Source organism: Apteryx rowi, unplaced genomic scaffold (assembly GCF_003343035.1).
Source record: "Apteryx rowi isolate R43461 unplaced genomic scaffold, aptRow1 scaffold_645, whole genome shotgun sequence".
Lineage (NCBI taxonomy): Eukaryota > Metazoa > Chordata > Aves > Apterygiformes > Apterygidae > Apteryx > Apteryx rowi.
Window position 1 is genome coordinate 433,217 of NW_020450922.1, and position 25,098 is coordinate 458,314.

The window sequence follows — 25,098 nt, forward strand, 5'->3', positions numbered from 1 at the left end:
GTTAGGAAGCATTCAGGTTCAATTGCAAGTTTTCAGATCAAAACAAAAACTACGTTTTATGGAATTGTTTTTGTTGTCRTTCTCCTGCTGCTTTTTTTTAGGTGTTTTCAGCATACTGAACATGAATTGAGACAATCTTGGGAGTACATCATTAGGGAAGACATCAGTATTATGGCCAATGGAACTGTCCTGGCTGCCTTGTTTGCTTAGGAGTGAAGTCTTTATTCACTGTGCCTCCAGAGAGCTCAGGAGCTTTTGAGGGTCTCTTGACACAGTCTCTTTTGCTCTAGGTGTTGTGGAAGAAACATCTGTGGCATTTGAGATGTAATGCTTCTTGATCATTAAGAGGAAAGCTCTGAGGATGTCTGGCATCTCTCTTTATACCAGTTAGTATAACTTGTTGAATTTATAGATGAGGAATGACAGAGCCTTCTGCTCGCTTCAGAGAGGATAAGAACTAGCTGTTCGTTACAACACGTGATGGGAAACACCAAGACTGGGGGAGCTTTAAGCAAGGAAAAAGAGTTTAAAAAGGAGATCAAAGAAGCAAACTCTTTGAGAGGGAACAAATGCAAAGAGAGATGCATGGCATTAGCTCTACTGGGTCTCAGCACCATGAAGCACAGGTGGATAGAAGTTGTCAGTCCTTACCTGCACTGCTGGAGGGGTAGGTAGTTCAGACAAGCAGATGAGGAGCTGTTCAGCCACTGAGTACATCTAGATTTATTTTGTGGAGCAGTTTTCATTGTGTCGATTTTTACTGTTTGCCTTTCCTAACACTTTCTGTTCTGATGTTCTTTCAGCTGGATAACATTGCTGGTGAGTGGCTTGCCCTTCCTCCACTGCCGTCAGCCAGGTGTCTCTTTGGGCTGGGAGAATCAGACAACAAAATCTATGTAATCGCAGGCAAGGACCTTCGCACTGAGGAGTCTCTAGATTCAGTGCTGTGCTATGATCCTGTGTATGTTTAATTATTTAATTATGATGTCCACTGAGGACATGTAAATAATCCATTGTTAGTTGAAAGAGCTAACACTGTGATCTTCCTGTTCCAGGGCAATAAAATGGGGTGAGATCAAAAAGCTTCCCATCAAAGTATATGGCCATGCTACTATCTCAAATAATGGATTGATATATTCTCTTGGAGGAAAAACTGATGACAAGTGAGTCTCTCCAGTCTTTTCATGACATTTTCTAACATAGATTGATTGGTCCTTTATAGATTATATGTCCTCACGCTCAGAAAACAGGGTTTCCTTTTTTTAAATATCTGTGGGTAAAGGTTGCCAGAGATTTGGCAAAGGGCAACGCATTATGATATAAGGGACATCTTTTTTATGACACGGTAAAATTGCATATACATTGTAATCCCAACCAGTTAGTTTAATCACCTAATTTACTGGCAAGGCAAATTGTTACTTATATTGCACACACACACACAGTTTAGCCACAGTTAGCTATGAGGATCCTCATTAAAAGTATTATCTCCTACCAGATAGAGATGCTTAGGTGCCATGAACTGTGTCAGTTCTTTCATTTTTCTGACCTGCGATGTCCATTATACCTTAATAGGAAAATTAAAGTTTTCACTATTTGAGTATGGTGGTAATTTTTCCAGCAAGTGAATGCTTTAAGTCAAGAATTGTGACAAAGGATTCCAGTAGTTATAAACCTGCAGGAACACAGATGAGGTTAGTAAAAGTTCTTTGCTTTCATTAGAATGAGTTTATTGAGGCTAAGAGTCAATGTAAAGCAGTATCATTTTGAAAAATGATATAAGGCATGCTCTGAGTATCCACACACTTAGATAAGCTAATATTTGAAGGAGTTTCCATGTTTCAACTTTTAGTATGCCTTCAACTTCACTCTGATACTGTTCTGCAATGCAAGCAACCCTTCTAAGCCGAGGTCTTCATTTACAGTATATATTCTGTACATATACATATACTGTGTGTGTGTATATATATATAGGGTCTAAAAAATGCTAAATAAATCTTCCTACATGCACGTTGAACTGGGCTAAAGATACAAAGACTTGTATCTTGGTGTTTGGAGGAGTTACTATTCAACACATTTTTTTTCTTCTGGAAGAACATTCCTCTCCTCTACATTCCTCCGATACCTTTCCTCCACAGACCCATCTGAATGAAACACTCTGGGAAAAGGACATTGTCTTTCTCCTGTAAGATACAGTGCAAATTACTGCCCAGTGTCAGCAGCATTTAACATTTGCTTTAGTTCTATGGATGTGACTAGTGTTTTAGACATGCAAAAGTCTTGTCCTGCCCCAAATTAAAAATGAGAGAGGATCTCATGGAGAGGAATGAGGTAGTATACACAGACATACACAATCCACTTCAACTAGGTCTCATGTTGAACAAACAGATGCCAAACGTCCGCTAGAAATGATCACAGGTTTTCTTTTTCCTCCCCAGGAAATGTACTAATAGAGTATTTGTGTACAATTCAAAGAAAGGAGACTGGAGAGATCTGGCTCCAATGAAAGTGGCTCGCTCAATGTTTGGAAYAGCTATCCATAAGGGCAAGATTGTGATTGCAGGTGGCGTCACTGAAGAAGGCCTTACTGCATCTGTTGAAGCTTTTGATCTGACCACTAATAAGTGAGTGAAATGTTCTAACTCTTTTTAAGCAAGTATTTTATCATCCAGACTTTTAGGATCTCTGAGACAGATAGAGTCACAAAGGTGTTTAGGTGCCTGTGTTCCCACTAAGACAGTTGGTCTACATACGCCTCTTTAGGAACAACAGCAGTTTAAAGAACCCCTATCTCCAGAGRTCTTTCCTGCCCCCACACTCTTTTTATCCTAGCATAGCTTCTTGAAGAGCTCATTTAGCTAAAATAGCATACTCTCTGGTCTTCCTTTTTTTTTTCCTCTCATTTGTTTGTTTGTTTTCAGTCTGATTAGTTTTCCAGTTTATTTGGCCACACAGCCACCTGAACAGGTGTGCTGGCATAATGGGGGAGAAGTGGGAGAGACAGGCAAGGGCTACTTAATCTAGTTTAAACAGTACTGGCACTAAAAACAAAACCACAGCATAAGAAATTAGGTGCCTGGAGAGGACTAGCTGAATGTCCTTTGGGTACCTGACCTCATAGTGTCTTGCTGCTCACTCAATTACTTTTTCATGGCRAATATGATTTACTACTAGTTAGTGAAAGGCAGATAATTCTGCTTATTAATTTGAAAGCTTCAAGAAGACTTTCAAGTTTAAGTACATGCTCTGAACTATTATAAAGAAGTAATGATGAAAGTCAAAAGCTGGAACCAGCTCACTTACTTGGTCCAAATGCTTTCTAATGTTCCTCATGGCCAGAGCCTTTTGCACCCAGCATCCCCCAAGTGACTATGATTTTCTCACAGGGTATACCAAGAGTATCTTTATGTCTCATTTTCTACTCCAGTTTTCCTTTTTGCTTCTTATCCTTCCTCCCAGCTTATTTGCAAACTCTCATTTAAAAGAATGTAAGCAAAGCTTTATTCCAATAGCTCAGATTTTCAAGTAGTCTTGGATGTACCTCTATTTTGTTTGCTAATAACCTCTTCTATCACATACAAACACATTTGCTTGCGCTGTCTTCACTGAAGGGTAGCATTGCAGCTATCAATCAACTTCACAAAAAAAAAAAAAATTAAGTTAAATGTATACTATCCCAAAGAGACCTGCTTATAAAATTTAACAATAGAGATGAAATTTGGGGCAGAGAGAAACCTGTATAAAGCATATTACAGACTTTGGGACCAGGAGATCTGTAAGAAGTGGTCTCTGGTAGGGGATATCATCATGGTATAATTCCATCATATTAAGACTTGTATTCACACATGAAGTCCCTGTGGGGACAGAGAAGCAGAAAGTCAATGCTGAAAAATCTCAGAATTTTTTTTCCTTCTACTAAACTATTTCACTCAAATGGTCCTTGGCACCTGCACTTAGGTCAACCAGAGCTGTATTTTAGTGCATTCAGTTTCAAATATTTCTCATATGTTTGACTGAGTTGTTTTTTGTTTTTTTTTTTTAACTTTAGGTGGGAGATTATGCCTGAATTTCCCCAAGAGAGAAGTTCTATCAGTTTAGTTACCTTAAGTGGATCTTTATATGCTATTGGAGGCTTTGCAATGATTCAGCTTGAATCTAAAGAATTTGCACCCAGTGAAGTCACTGACATATGGAAGTAAGTTTAACTTTGATCATACTTTCTTAGTGGAAAGCTCTAACTTACCTTTAGGTTTTTAGACACTGGAGAGTAAAATCCATATTATGTTTAATTTTGGAAATGAGTCATAGCACAAGTTGTAAAGCACTTGTTGATAAAACAAAGTATCAGAAAGTAACAAATAAACATGTAAACAAGCATAATAAATAAACATGAGATTTGGACCTAATGAATATTTCCACCTACTAGTAATTTGAACAGTATGAGTCATGATCTTCTGATTCTTTTACTATCTAGCAAGAGTATTTAGTAAAAGAGTAAAGTGCCATAATTACTGGCAGATTTAGCCTTGTGAAGTGTACCATACACATATTTTCTGTTTCATGATATTCTAATGCAGGAAAGGCTATGTACACAGAAAGTTTGTACACGTTCAGATGCATTAATAGTCAAAAACTGTCCTGAGAGAATCAGATATCCATATTTGTATCTAAATCGTGATAGCAGTGCTGAAACATCATGGCAATACTGTGACTCTTCACTTGCTGAGCTAAATTTAGGAGATTTAACTGGCAGAAAGATAGAAAGGATTCCCAGAAGCACACTGTGTGTAAGAACTTTCAGGAATTCAGAAGGGATACTGAAGGAGGAGGAGACTGTTCTAGGAACAGTGGAAGGCCAGGAATGAGCTATAGGGACAAGGAAACAGACAACTCACAGGAACAAGAACATCTTTCTGTTCTGTTCTGGAAGACAATAACATTCTTCCATGGCACATTGGGTTGCTACAGGCCTTTGCAACATGTGGATTATCCTCTGTTTCATCTATGTGTGAGGGAAGTGTCAAACTCAAATTTTAAGAAGCTGTGTTTTGACCTTATCTTGTTAAATGCAGGTATGATGATGATAAGAAGGAATGGAGCGGCATACTGAAAGAGATCCGATATGCTRCTGGAGCCTCCTGCCTAGCTACACGCTTAAACCTATTCAAGCTATCAAAACTGTAAATAAAATGCTGGAAAATATGATATGGTGAGGGAGTTTTGATAGACTCTTCTGGTTTTGTTGCATGAAAATGCCCCCAAATTGTACAGAGTTTTATAGCAGCATACTAGTTAAACTGTCACTCTATCCAAGTCTTAAGATATTTACTAACTCATCAACAAGAACTGAATTATTGCTGAAGTTTTAAATCCTGAAGAATTCTGATCCACATTGTTTAGAATAAACAAAGATTTCAGAAATTGTTTTTCACTCTGGGGAATTAGTGATGAAATTAGTTCTTTACAMCCAGACAATCCAGGATATTGCTGGTTACTCTCCAAACAATTTAAGATGCTCAAGAAAATTAATCAATTGTTAACTACCCACTAACTGTATTTAACTTAACTTTGTTCTAACTGGCTGTTTGTACAGCCCAATTTCCCCCTTCAGCAATGTAGGTAAATCCTGCATTCTTTAGCCATGTCTTGAAAATTTTTTCACTAGAGCCTTCTAAAAATAACCAATCTGACATTGAAGTGCATATTGAAAACAAAGGTATATTATGTAGCCTAAGAAACACCAACCTCAGCTAAAGCTGAGCTCATGGCCCAGCCATGAGCGAGACAGAAATTTACAAGGTTAATAACTCTGGAGATTCACTGCTGTGTTTTGGCTTCTAGTAACAAGGATTTTCCTTTTTTTATGCTTTTGTACTTATTTCTAAAGCAAATATTTAACGGAAGTCTTTCTCAGAGATCTGAGGCCATTAACAAAGCATTAATGAAAAGCCTTAGAATAAAAGATCATCAGCAAATACCCATGGCAGAGAGGACTTTTCCACCTAATAAAGAACTGATGATGCATTTTGATGTTAAAGCTTTTTAACTAGTAACAATTAAACATTGTTTTTAAAACTACAAAAATATCACTTGATGGTGTCATTTTTAGTGATCTGCAGCTTGTTGTCAGTATCATAGTGCTAGGATACAGATTTCTTAGTGGAGCCTTTGCCCAAAATGTAACAGAGCATTCAATTTTTTTAAAGTACAGCACACCCACCATTTTTAAAAAGTATCTCCTTAAAGGATTTCTCCATTGAAAAAAGAGGAGGACATCATAAGTCTAAGGCAATATAATTACAACTGACACATTAGGAAAACCGGAAAAGAAACCACTGCTGGCTGAATAGCAAATCCAGCTATTGAATGACCACCTGCTTTGCCTTCCCAGGAGAGAGAGGTAAGCCTAAACCAAAGGCACAGCCATTATAGCTCATTTCAGTGTGTTACTGTATGTGGGTACTTACTCTCTGGGGCTTCTTTACTGTTTTCCCCCTTAATATACGCCACCAACTTCTCATCTGCTCTTAGCAYCTTTTCATTGTCTCCAGTTAAATTACTTGTGCAGATCACTAGCGATCTGCCCTAACACCTGCTGATTTAATTTAGAAAGAAAATGACTGCAAAGTAACAAAAGTAGCACATTTTATTGAAACACTCTTATTTTACATTTTTGCTTTTTCAAGATAGATATACTTTCTGAATCCACTCATAGCAAGTTTTAATCCTTCCAGTTGTGAATATTCATAACTTTATCCATATGTAACTTAAACATATCTGGCTTGGCACAGAGTGATTGCCTGACACCTCAAAAGCAACTCAATCACACAACCATCCATCACTGATCACTTCAGCTACAACCACTGCTACCTTCCTTATGCTCCACAGTTGCTACTTCAAGCTCATCTGTATAGAAGCAGGATCATGCAGAGACAACTCTGACTTCTAGCCCAAGTTCTGAGATTCTAATCTGATTGTCTTCTCCATTTTACCCCAAATATAAGGAGGTTTCTATGTGCTGTGCCTTCAGTGCCATCTCCTCAAAGCGCTCTTCCTCTTCTACAACAGACAACCCTCTTGGAGCGCATGTCAATTTGACCAGAAGCACCATCACCATAAGAAGATAACCATCTGCTACAGCTTTTGCATGGCCATCCAACAAATGTGAGGAAAATTTTCAGGAAAATACCCTGAAACTTCTGTTAGTTCTGTCAGTTTTCTTCTGGCTTCTCATCAGTGAACTGATTCAGATTCAGTCAATAAAAATATTTTCTATTACTGGCTAGTTAAAAAAAAAAAAATCAAAACAAGTGACAACCAGGTGCATGACGGTCAATTCAGAGATGCAGTCACTTACCTCTGCAAAGTTTCAAGGCATGTGGCATTTCAAGGAATGCCTACTGCTTCTATTCAAATGGCAAGAAACCATATAGGCGCTGCGCACGTGAGAGAGACAGGCACAGCTAGCAGTCATCATGAGGTAACAGAAACTGTAGTCACAACATGATGGCTTCTGAAAATGGGCCAGTTTACCACAGTGTACTCTACAATGAATATTCTCCTGGCTCTTCCACTTCTTCCTTCTATGCCCCTTTATCTTAAGTGTCCTGATACAAACCCTGGCTCAGCTTCATCACAGGAAGCCCTGCAACTGGGAGATGGTTTTCAGACATGAGAAATAAAACTGGTAATTTTCACCACCAGTAACCAAGGTAGTATTTATCACTCTCAGAAGACTTGTCTTGATTCTTGGTTTCAATTTTCAGCCTAATTTTGCTCTTTAGTACACTGTCCTATTTATAGGACAGGCATGTCAGATCTTTTATTTCTATTAGCAACAGGCTAGTCCAATGCAAACTGCTGCACTAGCAAGTTTCATGAAGTATCAGTCCCTAGTAAGCACATATGTCTGACATCAGGATTATTTCTTCCTTGTCTTGTATAAATCCTTCAATTATATAAATCTTTCCTTAGTTGTGTTCTTTTCAAGTTGCATTCAACTGGAGTACAGGGTGTTTCAAGAGTCAAGGTGGCTGCCAGACCTCTGGGACTAACTTACCTTTCGAGTATGCAGAGGTATTCCAGAAAGCTCCAGCTGTTACTTCTTTTGCATACGCCACATCACAGGGTAGAAAAAGCAAGCAGCTGGAGGCTCCTCACCACCCCCCACTATAATCACCCACACTATCTCTGTTGTGGAAGATGGCAACAGAATGGCTGCAGTAACAGTCCTATTCTTAGTAAACCTGCATTTCAGTTTTTTTGGTTTCACAGTACAGAGATACTATGCTTTGTCCCTATTGCTCATTTTGTCACATGCTGAAGGACAGATAATTTCCAGTATATCTGCTGCCTTCTCTCCCACAGTTAGTTATAGTATTTCCAACTTTTTGTTTGGATAGGTGTATATCTGGCCAAGTCTCCATGCTATTTATTTAGGAGATAATAATGTCATTTTATGGCAGCATTGTCACAGACCCATGTACTTAAACTACAGCTTCCAGATAATGAGAGATTTTAAGCATCCTTATCACATTTTTATGGTCCATTGTGACCTGCCTTTTACAATCCTTAACAAATTTAGGATTATATCTCTTGATACCTGATGCCCTATGGCAAGCCTTGGTCCAGCTGATTCACAGAGATTTTGGAAAGTATGTATTTCAGGGTTACAAGAAGTTTAACTGATTACATGTCTTCAGCATCACTGTGTTTCATATAGATGCTTTTTCAGATATTCCAGCTGTGCATCTTTTGTTGATAGAACCATAGAATTCCATTCAAAGTGAGGAATCTGCAAGACAAAGTCATACAAACTTAGTGTTACTATTGTCTGATATAAGGCACATAACACCTTACAGCTGAGAAAGGGCTCTCTGATACCTATAGCTCTCCACTTTTAAGATATTTTATCATCTGTGTCCCTTCTAAAAGCTAGACTTATTCTAATACCGAAATGATTAGTTTCTCTACCCAATTGTTTTCTTTCATTTAAGCATGGTCAATTTGCTTCCAAAAAGCTGTAATAGTTGCAGAGATGCAAAGCAGATATCCATGCAATACTAGCTGTGACAACCCCATTACACCCTCTCCCACCTGAGGTACTTTGAAACCCAAATTGAGAGAAAAATCCCAGGTCACTATAGCTTGTCATGGTAATCAGGGTATCAAAGTCAAATCACACCATCAAATAGTGCATCAGCTGTACAACATTTACTGTCAGGGAATATGAGGAAGAATGTTTATCCTGCTGAAAAAACAAAATTAGACCTACAGAAGAATTCTAGTTAAAACTACAGCAGGTGACACAGTAACTACATATATAGGAGAATCTGCATTAATGTGCCTCCATTATCTGGGTGTATCTACACTGGAGGGTACTGGCCAGTAAGCGTCTTCCCTGTCACAGTACTATTGCTTTAGCTGACAGACAGCATCCATATCCATCTCGCAGCTGCCATAAATGGCTCTGTATCAGTCAATGTCAATGTATATGTACCATTTTTTCTAGTGTACAAACCTTTTGGTGAATTGAACTGAAATTCCTGCTTCACTCTTTCTCCTTTACTCAGGCTATGTGGAGGTTGCTAGTATACTACAATAAGGTAAGTCTAAGATATTTTGACTTCAGTTTTGCTGTAGCTGCTTTTAGTGAAGGTGCAAGTTCTATAAAGTGCTTACACCACCTTGAAAGCAGCTTGAAATTCCCCTCTGCCAATACAAAAATTGCTCTTGCCCAGTAGATGCTTTTAACTACTAGAAGAAAACTATCTTTAAGAAGCTGTTGCAAGGAAAGCGTATCAATTTGCACTGTCCACACAAGTCCCTAAGGACATAATACATTGGTGACTCCTCACCTGAATTACTCGGTACCCCAACATTTCCAGGTGTCGTTTTTTCACCGCAGATTCTCCTTTCATGTGACATGAATCCTTGCTAAAAGCTTTTGGATCAAGAAATTCCAAGGCAATTCTGCAAACAACAAAACTGTGTTTTACTTCCAGGTTTTCCCTGAATATCAAAAAATGGTATTTCTATCTCAGTATTGATAGTTGCAGTAAGACTATTATTAGATAAACCTCACAATTGACAGAAAAAGAAAAATTAAACAACTCACTGAAACTAGATAAGGTATTTTCCCCTCAAAATTAACTACAGATGCTTGAACTTCACATGGTTTAGAAAAGCACTTCCTTCTTGTATCTGTGTTTGGTTCAAACAGCAAAACCAGCCTAACTGGCATTTTCAAGGCATACATTTGAAAAGGTGGGAGGAAAATGGTATTTCCATCTCATGAAACAGAGATTTCAAGAAGGCCTGTCTGCACCAGGGAGGCTAAACTTCATAAAGGCTTTGGAAAAAAGAAAGAGAAAAATAAATAGCCTACATGTTTCAACAATGACTTAGGACATAAGCATCAACAACCTGGTCTAAACTCAAAAGAGCTAACGTGTACTAACCTCTGAGCACCTGGTGGTAGAGCTTTTCTCCTAGCGTCCTTGATGTCATATCTCAAGTGTATTCCCTCCAAATCATCCAAAAGTATATTCTGAGCCATATAGGAAAGAGGCCTTTTATTTTTATCCAGAATGCATTCAAAATCTGTGAGAAAACACAACAATCCAGTATGCTGATAAAAAAGGAAAATGAAATGTGATCTGTATAGTGTTTCATTTTAGAAAAAAATAATAATGATAATTAGAGATATCCAACATTTTTTTGTATTGTTTAGAATTTTAAAATACTGTATTTTATACAAATTGTCAAAATTTTTTATTTGTGATATCTTGTGGCCTTAGAATCTTCATCCTCAGGGGCATTCTAACCTTAGTGGTAATGGTACCAGAAGTCTCTGTAACAATCCTTAGAGGGTTAACTGCTCACCTATTTCATAGTAGTATGGTGTGAGAACAGATATTCTTGTGTAATGGCTTCCTCCTAAGATCTCTGCCAGCATTCTGTGAACATGCTGTCGCAGTGAATTTATTCTTCTACTGCCTACAAAGAGAAAATAAAGAGTTCATATATCAACGCTTCCACAGCTGAAATTTTGAAATAGAAATTTGTGACATTTTTGACAGCCAGCCTACTGGCATAGAGCTTTTCCACACATACCTGGTGTTACTCAATCACAAATTGAGAGCCTATGCAATCATCTTTGAGATGGAAAGTGGCAGATGCCCACTCAGCACAAATTGCAAGGTATTTAAGGTGTTAGGAAAGGACAGAAGAAGGAAGAAGAAAAAATTTTGCCATCTACACTCATGTAAATCCCGACTTTCCATCACAGGATTTTTTCCTGTTCACATACCACAAACAACACTATTTTCAGGTTTGACCTGTTGGATTTTGTTTCCTTTTAATCATGCTTAGATTGTTAAATGCATATTTAGTTATTGCGCATTTATTACAGGCATACCCCACTATCTGCTGCTTCTTCACCTGTTGCAGACTATTTCATACATTGCTCTGCAAAACATCCTCAGTCTCAAAGATAAAGCTGCTGAATTTGATGGATAGCAAAGCAGTTCTCCCCCATAAGAATTAACAGAGGAGATGCTGGGCTCGCAGCAGCTGGATTTTTTGAACAGATCACTGTTCTGAAAGATCTCAGCTACTTCACCCATGAGGCTGAACACTTGACCACTAGATTATTTCTTTGTCCCTCAACCTTTGATGAATCTTGATTCTTCTTAGAAAATGATGAGTTCAAAAGGACGCAGCAAGAATGCTCACATTGAAAGATTTAAGTCAAGTGTTCGGTTTCATTCTGAAAACACAGCACCTCATCCAGTTGACAATCCTGATAATCCTGTTCTTGCCTCTCCATTCTCCATGCCATACATACTGTCGCCGAGTATTTAAATTGTGAGTATTTCTTATGTAGAAATATCCCCCCCATTACATTAATTCTCATGGGAAAAATTGCTTTACCATCTGTCATGTTACCAGACAGTTGCACTTTTCAGGAACACATCCTCGATGGATAGCGGGGTATGTCCTTCTGAGCTGCTGTTGTGCGCTAGTGTCAGTATTACATTTTTAGCACAAGTGAAGTGCCTACCAGATTGCTGTAACTAGACTATTACTAGTAATGAGGGCAGCTTTTCCTCTCCTGAATTACTTACCTTTAAACAAGACATGCTGGCAGTAGCGTTCATGAAACCAAGGGATGTGAAGCTCTGGGCATTCCAGACAGACTGCTCTGTTCAATTTCATGAGGCACGAGTGGACCTTCTGCTTTGAGGTATCAGACAGGACTGAGGTAAACAAAATAGGGTGTGAGCTGAAATGTGGAAAATCCAATACACTGGACAAAATTGCTACCTCTGAATTCTTTACTAGACATATAGCCATCTCTATACTATGGTATTTATAAACTTCATGCTGCAGAATCTTAAAAAGAATCTCAAAATCCCCTAGGGAAAAGAGAAAAATGCCAGTTTTGCTCAATGTTAAGAACAACAGAAAGATAGAAGAAAGCAGCAATTTAAACTGTCTTCTATCACTTATCTGGCAACAGTACGTTGATAGCAAACAACATACAGATAGAGAGGAAGGGAACCAAAATCTGAAAAGAATGCTCAGTCTCCTACTTACAGAGAAAGGAGACTGGTTGGACTCATTTGTTGCAGACAAGAATCCCCCATTATTTCTTGAGCTCTGGACTGCGACTTTTTCTGCTAATATTACTACAGTCAGGTAATTTTATTTCCAATAATAATTGCAGAGTTTTTAAATACTGAGTGCAGTAAATTGACTAGAAAATTAATTTTGAATGGGCTTCTCTCATCTGAAAACAACATCTGTAGCATATGTCAGTATTTTTAAAACAAAGTATAAGTTTTTGTCCATTGCTTCCCTTTTAGCACTCAAATAATCASTAGACTACACAGAGGGGTCTTTCCGGGAGACTGAACTATTTAAAGAGTAATTCTACTTCTCAAGTCACATATACGTCCACAATTCCATTTTTATGCTAAATACTGCATAATCAAATTCATCAGAGAGCTAGATACCTACCTTCAAGCTGAGTATCCAATTTGCTTAGGAAAGATACATTAAATATCATCTTTATCAGAATTGGAGGAAAATAGCCAGCCACTGCCAAAACATGACCAAGCAGCACCAAGTGGTGAGTTTCGAAACAACCTTTAAAAACCAAATGCAAGTACATGTTAACAAACGATGTGAACTTGAAAGGACTTGCAATGCTCCCCCCACTCCCTGCAACTCATCCAAGTTTCTCTCTTAATGTACTAAATGAACATAAAGAACTTTGGTTTATAGTGTAAAACCACAGCCAGATGGAGGAGTACCTTTGCACAGCTGCACCAAGGTGTAAGGTAACCCTTCCCAGTTCTTGCAGGAGGAAATGAGTCTTAAAAAAAGACAACCTCACAATATTTCAGTAGCCAGTAAATTTTCATGCAGTTCTCTGAGGCTGTATCATCAGCCAAAACAATTTTGAGACTCTGTACCTTTTACCTCAACACTTCTTTGTGATCAGTCATAAAATGTATGCTGTTCCCAAATGATGTTTCCCTGGGGAACACCACAACAATTATTTCCAATGACACCACAGCCAATTAATCAGAATTTTCACTTTCTTTATAATACAGCTCAAGATACCTTGCTCACTTACAGCTTAAGATACACTTACTCAAATTAGAAATAAGATGTTGGATGCAATTCTCAAAGAACTCTTCATTGGCAGGAGGGTCATAGTTCAGAATAGAGAAAAGGTAGAGAATAAAATATATTTCAAAGGGATGGATCTGGAAAAAGAGACATTCTAAATTAAGCCACTGCAAAATATTGTAATATTACTTTACAATAGAAAGGGTTTTATAATTCATTCAAAACTGGGAGACTTAATACTAGATGAACTATTTGTAAACTTTTTTTTTCTCAGCTTTTCCTGGACAAAAATATATAAAAAAAATGCACAAATCATTAAAACTGCAGACATTGCCAAAAAGTAAAATCTGTTTGATGTAGAAGATCCAAGAGTTACTGTATGCTTAGATTTTAACAAGCTCTTAACAAGGTTTCCCATCAAAGGCTCTCAAGGAAACTAAATTGTCATAGGCTAAACCAGAAGGTCTTCTATATAAATACCAGATTAAAAAGGAGGAAAAAAGGTATAAAGAAAATACAGTAATTCTGACGACAGAGACAGACTACTGGGGAGATCCCCACAAGAATGGGTGCTGTAAAAATACACACCATGTGATGTGACTTTGTTGTAAAAAACAAAAAATGATTTAAGATGGCCAAATATAAAGCTAAATGCCAAGGATTATGGTTGACCTTCTAACACTGAGTGACTGAATAATAAAATAAGACAGGAAAATTAAAGAGAAGAAAGTAAGTGCAAAATAACATGTAAGTAAGTGCAAAATAACATATATGGAAGAAAAACAGACTTGAGTGTACACAGACAGTGATGAACTCCAAATCAGTTACACTGAAGAAAACTCTTAGAAACACTGTGAATTGTTCTCTGAAATACATTAATTTAATGCTCAGAAGAAATCCCGAGCATTTAGCAAGTGTTTTTATTTATTAGGAAAGCAACAGAGAACAGAAAAAGAAATATCATCATACCATGCTCTGTCTTCACTTTAAACACATATAGCTGTAGAGAAGTCAGAAATGTCTCTTCATATAAACTGACACACAGTGAAGTTTTCAGACCGCAGATTGAGGAACAAAAGGAAACGCTTTTGCACAAACGATTATTACCTTGTAAAAAAGCACTGCCACTGCATTCTGTTTTGTAAAGGCTTAAAAAAAAAATCAATTGAAAAAAAGACAGAGGACAGATGCATTAGCAGCTATGCTATTAAACAGGATTATCCAGAGGTAACCTTTAGTCCAGAAGATCTCAGCATTAGTGGGAARCTGTTGCAAGGGAAGGATCTCAATACCTGTACTTTATTTGTCCTTGCTACCATCCTGTTCTTACCTTTGTCAAAGMCAGGATTCTGAACTAGAATAACTTTTGCTCCAGTATAGGAGGGCCAGTATAAGCTGTGTCCATCATGGAAAAGGAGGAGACAGCTACAGTGATTTAGACATTATTCTACTTCTAAAATGATAGCCAAGACCAAATCTATATTTTAAAACAGTTTCATTCTATTGCTACAAAACTGCTACACGCAAAACTATTACAAGTGAGCTGTAGAGGTGACTTAAGTATACCATCTACAAAAATAATGTTCCACATTTCAGCAAAATCCTCACTCTCACTTAAAATGGTGGGTTCAAGACAATAAAACCCTCTAGTAAAAAGCATTAAAGTCAATGGATCTGGGGTTTGAATCCTATTTTATTCGCTACTAACCTGTCCTTCTATTGAATAACTTATACAGTAGATTGAAGGAAAAACTGTAATACCTTGTCTATATTTTGAACAGTCACAGAAGCTATTCTGTCAAGTAACAAAACACAGCGGCGGTTTGTTTTTATAAGAAGAAAAGAGAACTGTAACACATTTGCCCATGTTACTTGGTCTATCAAGCGCTGACATGTAGCCATAGTTTCCTCACAGAGGACTTCTTCAAACCATTCTCCGTTCACATATGTAAGTTCTTCCARCAAAAGATCTAAGTTGTTGGCTTTCTGAAGCCTCTGAAATCCACAGTCATTCAGTTTCTGTAAAAGCTTAGCACAAAGCTCTGAAGTGTTTTGCCAGTGCAACTGCTCATAATGATTCCATTTGACAAGAGCTGTAGCAATGCAATTCAAATGAGGGAGCCTGCACTGAGGCAGAACTGCAGTTGCTTTGTTTATAATGATTTCCTCCACTTGAGAGGAAGGAAGCATGGCCATAACACGAATTATTGCAGCAATATCAGCAGGTATGACACTAGATTTTAAAAAACTGGAAGAGAGACAGAAACAAAAACAGAACATCAGTACTGACAAAGTGCAAATGTTTAGAAAAAGCAAATAAATGGTGTGCATGAAAACTGTATTTGAAAAGTTAAAGCTGCACATCATCCCAAACATGTAAGATGTAGAAAATTAATGACATAGCATCTGTGTGAACTTCTTCTACCATTTTTTTTATTTTGAGATTAATTTTTTTCCTTCTAATTAATTCAAAATTGAGAAGGTAATAAGACAGGCAGCATCTTAGTCAGCTGGTGATGCTTCAAGCGCTATTGATGAAGCACAAAAGTCCTTAACAAGGGCAGATACTGAATCTTTGGTTTTCTAGGACCCAGATAATTTCAGTGACTGGCAAATGAACTTTTTCTCCGCAGGAGACCTGGAAGCTGCCTGAGGAAGACAAAGGCATCGTCAACAAAAAAAGATGTTCAGCCAGAGGACTGCACTGCTACAGAGGGTGGAGCAGTGGAAGCAGTCGTGGCAGATCTATTCTCCTGTGACTCCCGAGATGGCTTCCTCGCTAAGTGGCAACTGTACAACCCTGAGGCCTAACTAGAAAGTTCTTCAGTCAAAAGGAGAGTACTTCTGCTTTGTACTTTCAGTTGTTCTGACTACAGCATCCTTACGGCACATTTATCATTACTTGTTCCTTCAAACATCAGAATCATTAATACCTATCCTCCCTATAAAATAATGATCAAAATTACCTGTTGAATGTCATTATATTGCAAAGGGAAATGAATCTATTTGAAAAGATATCACATTTATTAGCCGATAGTACCAGGTCTACAGCCAAGACCACAACCATGTCCTATCCTCTGATTTATGTTTAATAGAATCAAACTGTTCTAACAGTTTGTTARTTCTTTGTATTTTATGAAAACAAAACAATACAATTTAACATCTCAGCTTGTTATTTAAAATATTAAGCAGACAACCATTTAATACTTACACTAAACAGGCAATTACTTTACCAAAAAGACACACTTACCCAAATAGCAACTTTTTTAGTTTGTCAAACAGCTCCAGATTGTGGCAACGCAGCAATACCAAGTACTGCGTTAACTTTACCAACTGTAATACATGATAGTTATCCAAATGTCTGTGCAGAATAGAAACCATTCTGAATACAAACAGAAAAAGATAACATTATTATACTAATGTGGAAGACATTACAAAGTGCAATACCTCCCACAGTGCACGGTACCTAAGCGGAGGGCTGCATACACCTGGGCCCCTCTCCATCCCAGTCATTTTGCTGGTATTCTGCTTAGACACAGCAGCCTCTCTCTGCTTAGTGAACTGCAAGATTAAAGCTTTCATCACAGCAAAACAGCTACTCCACTCCAATAATTTCTGATGCAGATTTTACAGTTAGTTAAATTTACAATTAGTTAAATTAGTTAAATCATCAGAATGAGTGAAGCAAGCCCTTGAATGCAATAAAATAGAACAGCATCACCAGCTTCAGCACAACTGCTCTCACTTATAAAGTAACAAACAGTGGTGTTGCTATGGCTGTGTTGGTCTAAAGCTGCAAGACAGGGCTAGATTTATAGGAAGAGGTAATATAGGAAGAGGTAATATTTTCTCTTAGACCTTCTTCAGCCAGTGAGGTTCAAGGAGAAAAAGCATGAATTCACCTGATCTTCCCATTAACATCACACTGCTGCCTTTTTTCCAAGGATCTGCCTGGTTTATACAACTACAATCAGTCACTCACAAACTGCATTTAACTCTGGTGCATCTGTGTCAAATCTGATGACAGTTTTCCAGGCCCAAAAACTCAACTGTTTTTCTCTTCATTGTATCAAAAATATTACCTCGTTCTATAAACCATGCTCAGTTAACAACTGCGGGAAATCTGGCACTTAAAGGTGCAATACCTAATAGTTTAAAATAGGGCATGATAACTTCTGAAGAAACAATTCACGATAGTAACAGGATTTGCTAGATAGGACACATTCTTTGCAACTTACTACAGTCTTATTTGTCTCATCAGTTAACAACAACAAATTCAGTAAAATGTTAGAGGCTGTGTTTACTCAAATAGATCATATATTTGTAAATAAGCTAAGAACCACATTATACTACCCTGGTGAGACAGAATTGCCTTTCTGTGACAGTTCCTGAATTGCCCCAAATACTTTTGGTCAGATGTGATATTCTAAAGTCTGCAATAGCTAAATATATAAGGTGTATGCATTTGTCTATGAGAGACAGAACTACCTACCCCTCCACCACCGACTTATTGGATATTATAGTTTTCCATAATAAATGGAAGTAGTTTACTTAGAGAATACAATTTTCTACTAGTATCAAAAAATTACTTTTGGAGTAGATGAGAATTTCTACATTTCATTTTCTGCATCGTCTTTAGCATTACCAATACTTGATGACTGCTAAATCCTTCTGCCATGCTCACTGCAGTAACTAGCAACCTAAAGAGGAAAAGAAAAGATACATTTTCCAAAGAAAAATTGTTGAAAATCTGCAGCAAACATTGCAGCAATTTTCTTTGTCTAGAAAAGGATGAAAAGTACCAACAGGACTACTTTAGGAAATTTGGGAAGATGGATTCCCCCAAACTGGAGACCTTTGTCCTGTATACCCTTCTTCTGAACAATGATTTGTGTGGCACAGACAAGAAGAAAATGTGTAAGATCAGTACATGTTGCTCCGATGCTAGAAATGAGTGAGTCAAAGTCAAACACTTCTGCAACTGGACAAAAAAATGAAGGTACTCTAAGACACCAAACAGTTCACCATCAATGAACTGGCTATACATGACAGAATCAAACATGAGTTGAACTGGTTCTGGGAAAAATAAGGCTAATGACTTTTTCTGCCTCACATTTATTTTTATTAAAAAAAAAAAAATCTAGGAAAAGCTTATGGAACTAGGCCATTTAAGGCAAAACCAATACAGGCTTGCATAATTGATTGTGCCAGTATATTCAGATCTCTAAAGAGAAGCTAATGTTTATGAAGAAAAGTCTAAAAATATGACTAACCATAACCACTACAAAAAATTCAGTCTAAAACTGCAGACTGCCCCCCAAAATAGCTTGAAGGCCCATGAGTAATACCATATTAGAAGAGGATTTTCTGTGTGGTACAGGGAAAAACATGCAAAGCCAGAGCTGCCACTCAGTACTATGCTCTAGTTGCTAACTGAATGCTGAAGTGTTTGCTGCAAGAACAGGTATAAATCATAAATAAATAAAAATGTTACTAAATTTACCTTTCTCTTACCTTGGGTCCTGCCATAGGCCCAAGAGTAAAAAATAATTTTGTAAAAGTTTCGGGATCATTATAATCATCTATAGATTCAGACAGCAGCTGTTTAGCAACCAAGCGAAATTCAGCATTGTCAAAACCAAGCTGCTCATACAGTCCAAAAATAAGACTAATATTGTGTATATCAAGATGGCAGGCACTTTTAAGGAAAATCTTGTTGCATTTTTCTAGCAATGGATGATATGTCAGTTTAACATTTTGAAGAAACAGTGCTATTCTTTTGGCATAGTTGAAGCGGACTTCATCTTCTGCCCCCAAGAGCTGTTCGGCCTTCTGTAGTAATCGATCTCGAAAACTCTGTGAGATAACATCAGATATGCTGATCATCAAAACTGACAAGATCCTAAAAAAATCAAAAGATTTCACACTTACACATTGAACATTTTAAGTATTAGGTTTTAGATTTCTTAAATAAATTAGCCAAAGCAAGAACATTAGTCAGGATGTTGCTAACTTCTGTCTCAAGAGGAATTTTAAGTCCAATGTAGAAAATATAGCTGAGCAAAAAGCATTTGTCCTACTGAAGCCAAAATTCTGCTATCAGTGAATTTCTAAAGCAGTCAGGATTTTTCTACTATTACTTACAAAGTTTTATGTGATGAAAGTGTTTGCCTGAGGCAAGTCCCTGATTCGAATTTGTGAAAAGATCTTTCATGTTCAGTGGAAACTAAAACTAAAGAAAACTTGGACAATTCTCAAGAGACAGAATAGAACCCCAAACTGAAGAAAAGCAACCTTCAGTTGAGAAAAGGCAAAGTGTTTAGTGAGCACAGCCCAGTAATTACAACACATTGCTTCTCCACTCACCTTATATCCTGTATAGAATCCAGTTTCATGTCCACAATATGAGCTATTTTGCCAATTAGGGGACTAAAATGCATATGTTGCTTGTATAAACACAGTGCAAATTTAGACAGAGCTGGCAAACTAAGTCTGTTAGGACATCAAAGAAAGAAAGACAGAATGTTTACTTTTTAATTTTAGTGAATAACTAAAAGCAAAAATCTAATACAACAATTACATAACAGATAAGATTATATTCAAATTACAAAACAAGGAAACAAAATATCAGAGCATTTCCTATTTGGTCATACATAGCGATACTTCCGACTTTGCCAAAACAAGCTGCAATCTACAAAGCCAAACTTAAACACCAAGGAATTTTATATCAAAGCATACTGTGCGTACAGAACTTTGCAAAAAACAGAAGTTCTTTGGTTTAGCCAGATCACTGTAAGGAAACCTATAACGATTATCTTATCAAGCAGTAAATTGTGAAATAGCTAAAATGAATGTGAGCAATTTATTATCTGAATATAATTTTGTGTTCAGACTAGCCTAAATTTATTTACTTGTCAAGATGCCTCAGCTGTTAAGCTGGGACAGGCAATTCTCTGATGCTGGTGACAAAACTGACACTAGCTCCTCACATCAACCAGAGATTAAAGAATTAAAATTACAATATCAAAAGCAAAAAAAGTGCACAATGGGAAAATGCTGAGGTTTAAATATAAATTTTTTTTACTAAAATTAAGATGAGTCAGGAGTTCTAATTACCATTTAAGAGTAGGACTCCAAGCACTACATACTAAGATAAAATTGTAAATGTTAGAACTTCCAACTTATTTCAAACATGTACATCTATACAGATAACATATTTCAAAATCTTAAAGTGTCGGTCCTCCATTGTTGCACTATCCAAACATCTTCTTGAACATCTGTGTCCCAAATACCATCAATACTCAAAGCACTCATCCTAAAAAAAAAAATCACTTCTATAACCCTTCAAAAATACAACTGACATTTAAAATACTTATAAAATGTTTAAAAACTCTGGTAAATATTTTTGAGAACTCTTGTGCAGCCTCATGTAAAGCAACTACGCTTGCAATTTACAGCTTTCAAAAAGGATAGCAGTACAGTACTTGCCTTTCTAATCTCTTCCATGCTTCTGTAACAAGCGCTCCTGCTAGAGAATCATGGTCTTCAACATTCAGCCTTCAGAACAGTCAAAGACATAACAGTTTAAAAGTTTGCTTCTAAAGTTATAAAGAAACCATGCAAGAGATAAATGTCCTTTTATTATTTATCATACTGTTTTACATTTCTGTCGCTCCCTCCATCCAAACACATGTACCTAAAAACAGATTATAACCATTTGTGCATTAATAATCTAACCCCCACTGAGACTGCAAAACATTAATTGTTTTGTATCTGGAAAACTGAGGCACAGGAAGCTAGGCAAGTTGTCTAGGAAGTTGTCTGTGCCACAGTCAGAGCACTGAAGCTCAGAGAGGACAATCTGCTTATGGTCTGAATTTTGACTACAAAGTCATTCTCTTATTCTCTTCAGATACAAAATGTAATGTTGTAAGAGGACTACTAGTTAGCAGGGGATTTAAGGCTGTAATGTTTTCAGTGAAAGGTTTTCTAATCTTAGAAATGCATCAGCAATAAAGAAGTTAGCAGAAAATGTATTTATTAAATATTGCACTGAATAAAAGGTTTTAAATGGTTTATTTTTGAAGTATTTTGTTGGACTGGCTTTTGATACATGACGTGGAATTCAACATAATACCGCTTACCTCAGAATACTGTATAGGGTGTCCACCACAACCTCATTTTCCATATGTTCTACCTTGTTTTCTGCCAAAATGTGAAGAGTAAGAAACTGGGAGTGATTTTTTATATAGTTGCTAGTCCTTAATGGAAGCGGCCTCTTCTTTTGTAATTGCCACAGCACGTTCAGTGCACTTCCCACATGTTTTTCAGAAAGCCTGGCCTTGTTCCTTCCAATGAGACTGAATACTTCATCTTCATGGGTGCAGCTATTTATCTGGCTCAGAAGCAAATCATTGCTCAGAGTTCGAGCTTGGCAATGTCTTAGTGTAAACAAGCAAACCTGCCTCAAACAAAGCATTTTGTTATGTCTATCAGCTGTCTTTAAGGTATCCAGAAAGATTCTTCTTTCACTTTTCACAGTAAACTATGTTGTTACAAAGTTGGGCATTTGAAAAACAGAAGCTTATTTTTCTTTCGTCCTGTATAGTTTCTGCATTAAGAAGAATTCAGTTCTAATGTACCTGTAATGAGATTGAATTAAGGCAATTAAATACAGTCATAACTATTAGCTAAAAATCAATGTCTCTACTTTTTAATCCCCTGAGTTAGTGTAAGCTTGAAAAGAACCTACAACCTAAATTCTTCTTAAAGAAGAACAATGAAAACTTAAATGCTCAGATGCACTGAGAAAACTTAGTCCGTTCAGTAAGTTTTGAAATTTAGAAACCTTCCTTTAAAAGGAGTATGTGCTGTCAAGCTAATACTGAGAAGACAAAGCTGAGGCAGGCAGTTCATGACTAAGTTGAGCGAGGCTCTCTCTTTTTCCCAACCTGGGCTCTGGCACCTGCCAGGAAGTGCAACTGGTGACTGTAAAAGGAAGTGATCCAGCAAGAGCTCCCGAGCTGACATCCCTGGGCTGCTGTGGCCTTATGCATGGGTACAGTCCACAAGGACGGCAACTGCTCCCTGCCTATGAGCCTCTTCCAGAGCTTCTTTTCCAGGCTGCTTTCGTTAGTACATGGTCTATGTCCTGTAAACACATTAATATTTTGGTACATGGCTTCTAGTCAGGAAGACTGGCCATCTCTGTAATATTGGTTGTTGATCAGTCACAACACATCAGCTGAAATCACCCACTCTGAAAAACAAAAGCAACCTAATTCCGCAAACTGTAGTAGAAGTCTTATCTATTGAAATTTGGTAAGCACTAATTTGTTTTCTTAATAAATCCCCCAGTTTGCATGCAGTGCTGACAACTATGTAGTCTACAACCTACAGAATGGGTTCCAAGCTGCAGCAAACAAAACCGCTAGTGGTAAATGTCATGGTACACCAAAACCCCCCCACCAAATTCCCTCAGCACAGAGATCACGAAAAAATTTAGAACTCTTGCTTTAGAGGATATAATCAGCAAAAACAAAAATTATCAATATACCTTATTCCCATCAGCAGACTTGAATGCTTTTCAACTGCATGCATGATTCCATCTGCATAGCATACCATGACCAGGCCAGCAGCATACAGTAGGCCTACTAAGGAAGAAAAAAACTTCTCATGTGAGCAGTCTATGTAAGGCATTAAACTCATTCCACAAGAGTGGATACAGATGGATTGTTTTCGATGTCTGCACATTCAACTTCAAAGAATAAAAAGTTATATGACACTGCACTACACTGCTGTCACTGATACTGAGGCAGATACAAGGCAGCTAAAATGAAGTCATTTTCATTTATGATCTGTTATAATATGAAAGGTTTTCTTCCCTGTGCAAAATTAAAGGACACAAAAATAAAAAGATACACATTTTCCAGCTATTATATATTAAATAACTTTTTATACAGCAACTTGCTTTCTACTCCCACTTTATAGATCACTTTTATTGCTTCTATGAGTTCTGTAGAATAGTTTCTTTACAGAGAATTTATTCTGATTTATCTCTAGAAAAAGTTGTGTGATATTATTTATTCCATGCAATCTTTATAAAAAGTATTGTTGCCTTTTCTCTCTTAGCACACAACTACATGCTTTTAGAAGTAGCTGGGACTTCTTAACACATGATTTTATAATGTGGACTAAAATAATCTAAAGTATAGATCAACAGTTGATGAAGCTACTGTTAACTCAAAATCTAGTAATATTCAACGGTATCAACTACTAAATTGACCACATTTACAAGACCACTTGACAACGTTGATGATTTCACAGACAAATTTTCCAAGTTATTTAAAAATGCTTTTTCTGTTCCCTTTTGTTGTGTAGGTGCATATGAATGGAGCAAATCATATGCAGTTGTGACAGTAAAAAGCAGAAACGACCGACTGTTCCACCAACAGCTTATAAGCCAAAAAGCAAAACAGACTTGTCAGAATTTTTGAACTATATAAACTACCTAAAGAGATGAAAGATTGCATTTTCCCTCTAATGACATGACAGTAAAGTACAGCTTCAAAACCAGCGCAACTTTTTTAACTTATTGCATGACCATCTCTGGAGTCTTAGCTACAAATGAACAGACTTTTTTCTTATCCTGTTTTAGAGAACAACTAGGGAAGCATCAGACAAATACCTTTAAAAGCATTCTGATATGTTAAACTTGCTTTTAAGATTTCATGTGCTATAATACAGAAYATTAAAGCAAAGGCTCTTTATAAGTGTATTTTTGCCCTATTTAACATTCCTCTATTTTTATACGTCCATCTGATGGTAGGAAAACTCCAGCATTAATTGCCATTTACTCCCCACAGCACTGGCAAGCTAGRCTGGTAAAAGTCAGGATGAAGGCAGATGCCTGAGGAGAATATAAAACCTTCACTCGCACACCTTCCTGCAAGCTGAGGTAACATGCCCGTTCCCTTTCTCACGCCACAGAGCCCTCATATCCCTCACCCTCACGACTGGGAACTGGGATGTCCATGTAACATGACCTGTAGGCCACTTCCAAATATTTCTCTTTCTGGAAGGTATTTAGAAGATGCAAATCACTTACCAGAAACTTTCATGAGATTTTACGTTGTAATTAATTCTAATACTGCGTAATAAGAAAGACAATAGGAAACTGCGCTTGTTTTGGAGTACACAGATTAAGAAGAGTAAACCTATGCAGCTGTTCAGAGAACTATGCCTGAAGTGTCCTACGACCCCTGCAAAACAGATACCGAGAGGAGAGGAAGCTCTTTTAGGTCCCTTCGCAGCAGACGGCGCGTAATGAGCGTTTTCCGGCCTGCTCGGCGGCTGAGGAAGCCGGGAAGCGCCCGGCTCGGGGCAAGGAAGGCGCCCGGGCCGCCGCCCCCGCGACTTCGGGGCCTCCCGGCAAGGAGCCGGGCCCGCCCGGGAGCCCCC

At 37.5% G+C, this 25,098-nt stretch overlaps 2 protein-coding genes across 14 annotated transcripts in view; one reads left to right on the forward strand and one right to left on the reverse strand.

Annotated features, from left to right (window-relative positions):
• Positions 1 to 16,603, forward strand: part of KLHL41 (kelch like family member 41) — a 23,000-nt gene extending 6,397 nt beyond the window's left edge. For 4 of the 7 annotated variants that reach the window (XM_026084532.1, XM_026084530.1, XM_026084533.1 and 1 more), the window contains 5 exons: positions 804 to 961; positions 1,056 to 1,163; positions 2,436 to 2,621; positions 4,046 to 4,192; positions 5,070 to 5,202. In XM_026084532.1, coding sequence (XP_025940317.1) covers positions 804 to 961; positions 1,056 to 1,163; positions 2,436 to 2,621; positions 4,046 to 4,192; positions 5,070 to 5,181 — 711 coding nt within the window. In that variant the 3' untranslated portion in view covers positions 5,182 to 5,202. Of the gene's footprint in view, positions 1 to 803; positions 962 to 1,055; positions 1,164 to 2,435; positions 2,622 to 4,045; positions 4,193 to 5,069; positions 5,207 to 6,203; positions 6,398 to 9,569; positions 9,603 to 16,271 lie in introns of those variants that run through there. The other 3 variants (XR_003256453.1, XR_003256454.1, XR_003256455.1) reach the window with 3 other exon arrangements.
• The window catches only part of FASTKD1 (FAST kinase domains 1), a 20,762-nt gene continuing 2,289 nt past the window's right edge, over positions 6,626 to 25,098 (reverse strand). For 2 of the 7 annotated variants that reach the window (XM_026084525.1, XM_026084524.1), the window contains 16 exons: positions 23,195 to 23,291; positions 22,590 to 22,897; positions 21,783 to 22,280; positions 21,127 to 21,195; positions 20,005 to 20,130; positions 19,142 to 19,540; positions 18,228 to 18,338; positions 16,889 to 17,020; positions 15,400 to 15,886; positions 13,661 to 13,775; positions 13,021 to 13,149; positions 12,126 to 12,257; positions 10,882 to 10,995; positions 10,458 to 10,599; positions 9,855 to 9,969; positions 6,626 to 8,791 (listed from right to left, as the gene is read on the reverse strand). In XM_026084525.1, the coding sequence (XP_025940310.1) occupies positions 8,702 to 8,791; positions 9,855 to 9,969; positions 10,458 to 10,599; positions 10,882 to 10,995; positions 12,126 to 12,257; positions 13,021 to 13,149; positions 13,661 to 13,775; positions 15,400 to 15,886; positions 16,889 to 17,020; positions 18,228 to 18,338; positions 19,142 to 19,540; positions 20,005 to 20,130; positions 21,127 to 21,195; positions 21,783 to 22,117 (2,496 nt within the window). In that variant the 5' untranslated portion in view covers positions 22,118 to 22,280; positions 22,590 to 22,897; positions 23,195 to 23,291 and the 3' untranslated portion in view covers positions 6,626 to 8,701. The other 5 variants (XM_026084527.1, XM_026084526.1, XM_026084523.1 and 2 more) reach the window with 5 other exon arrangements.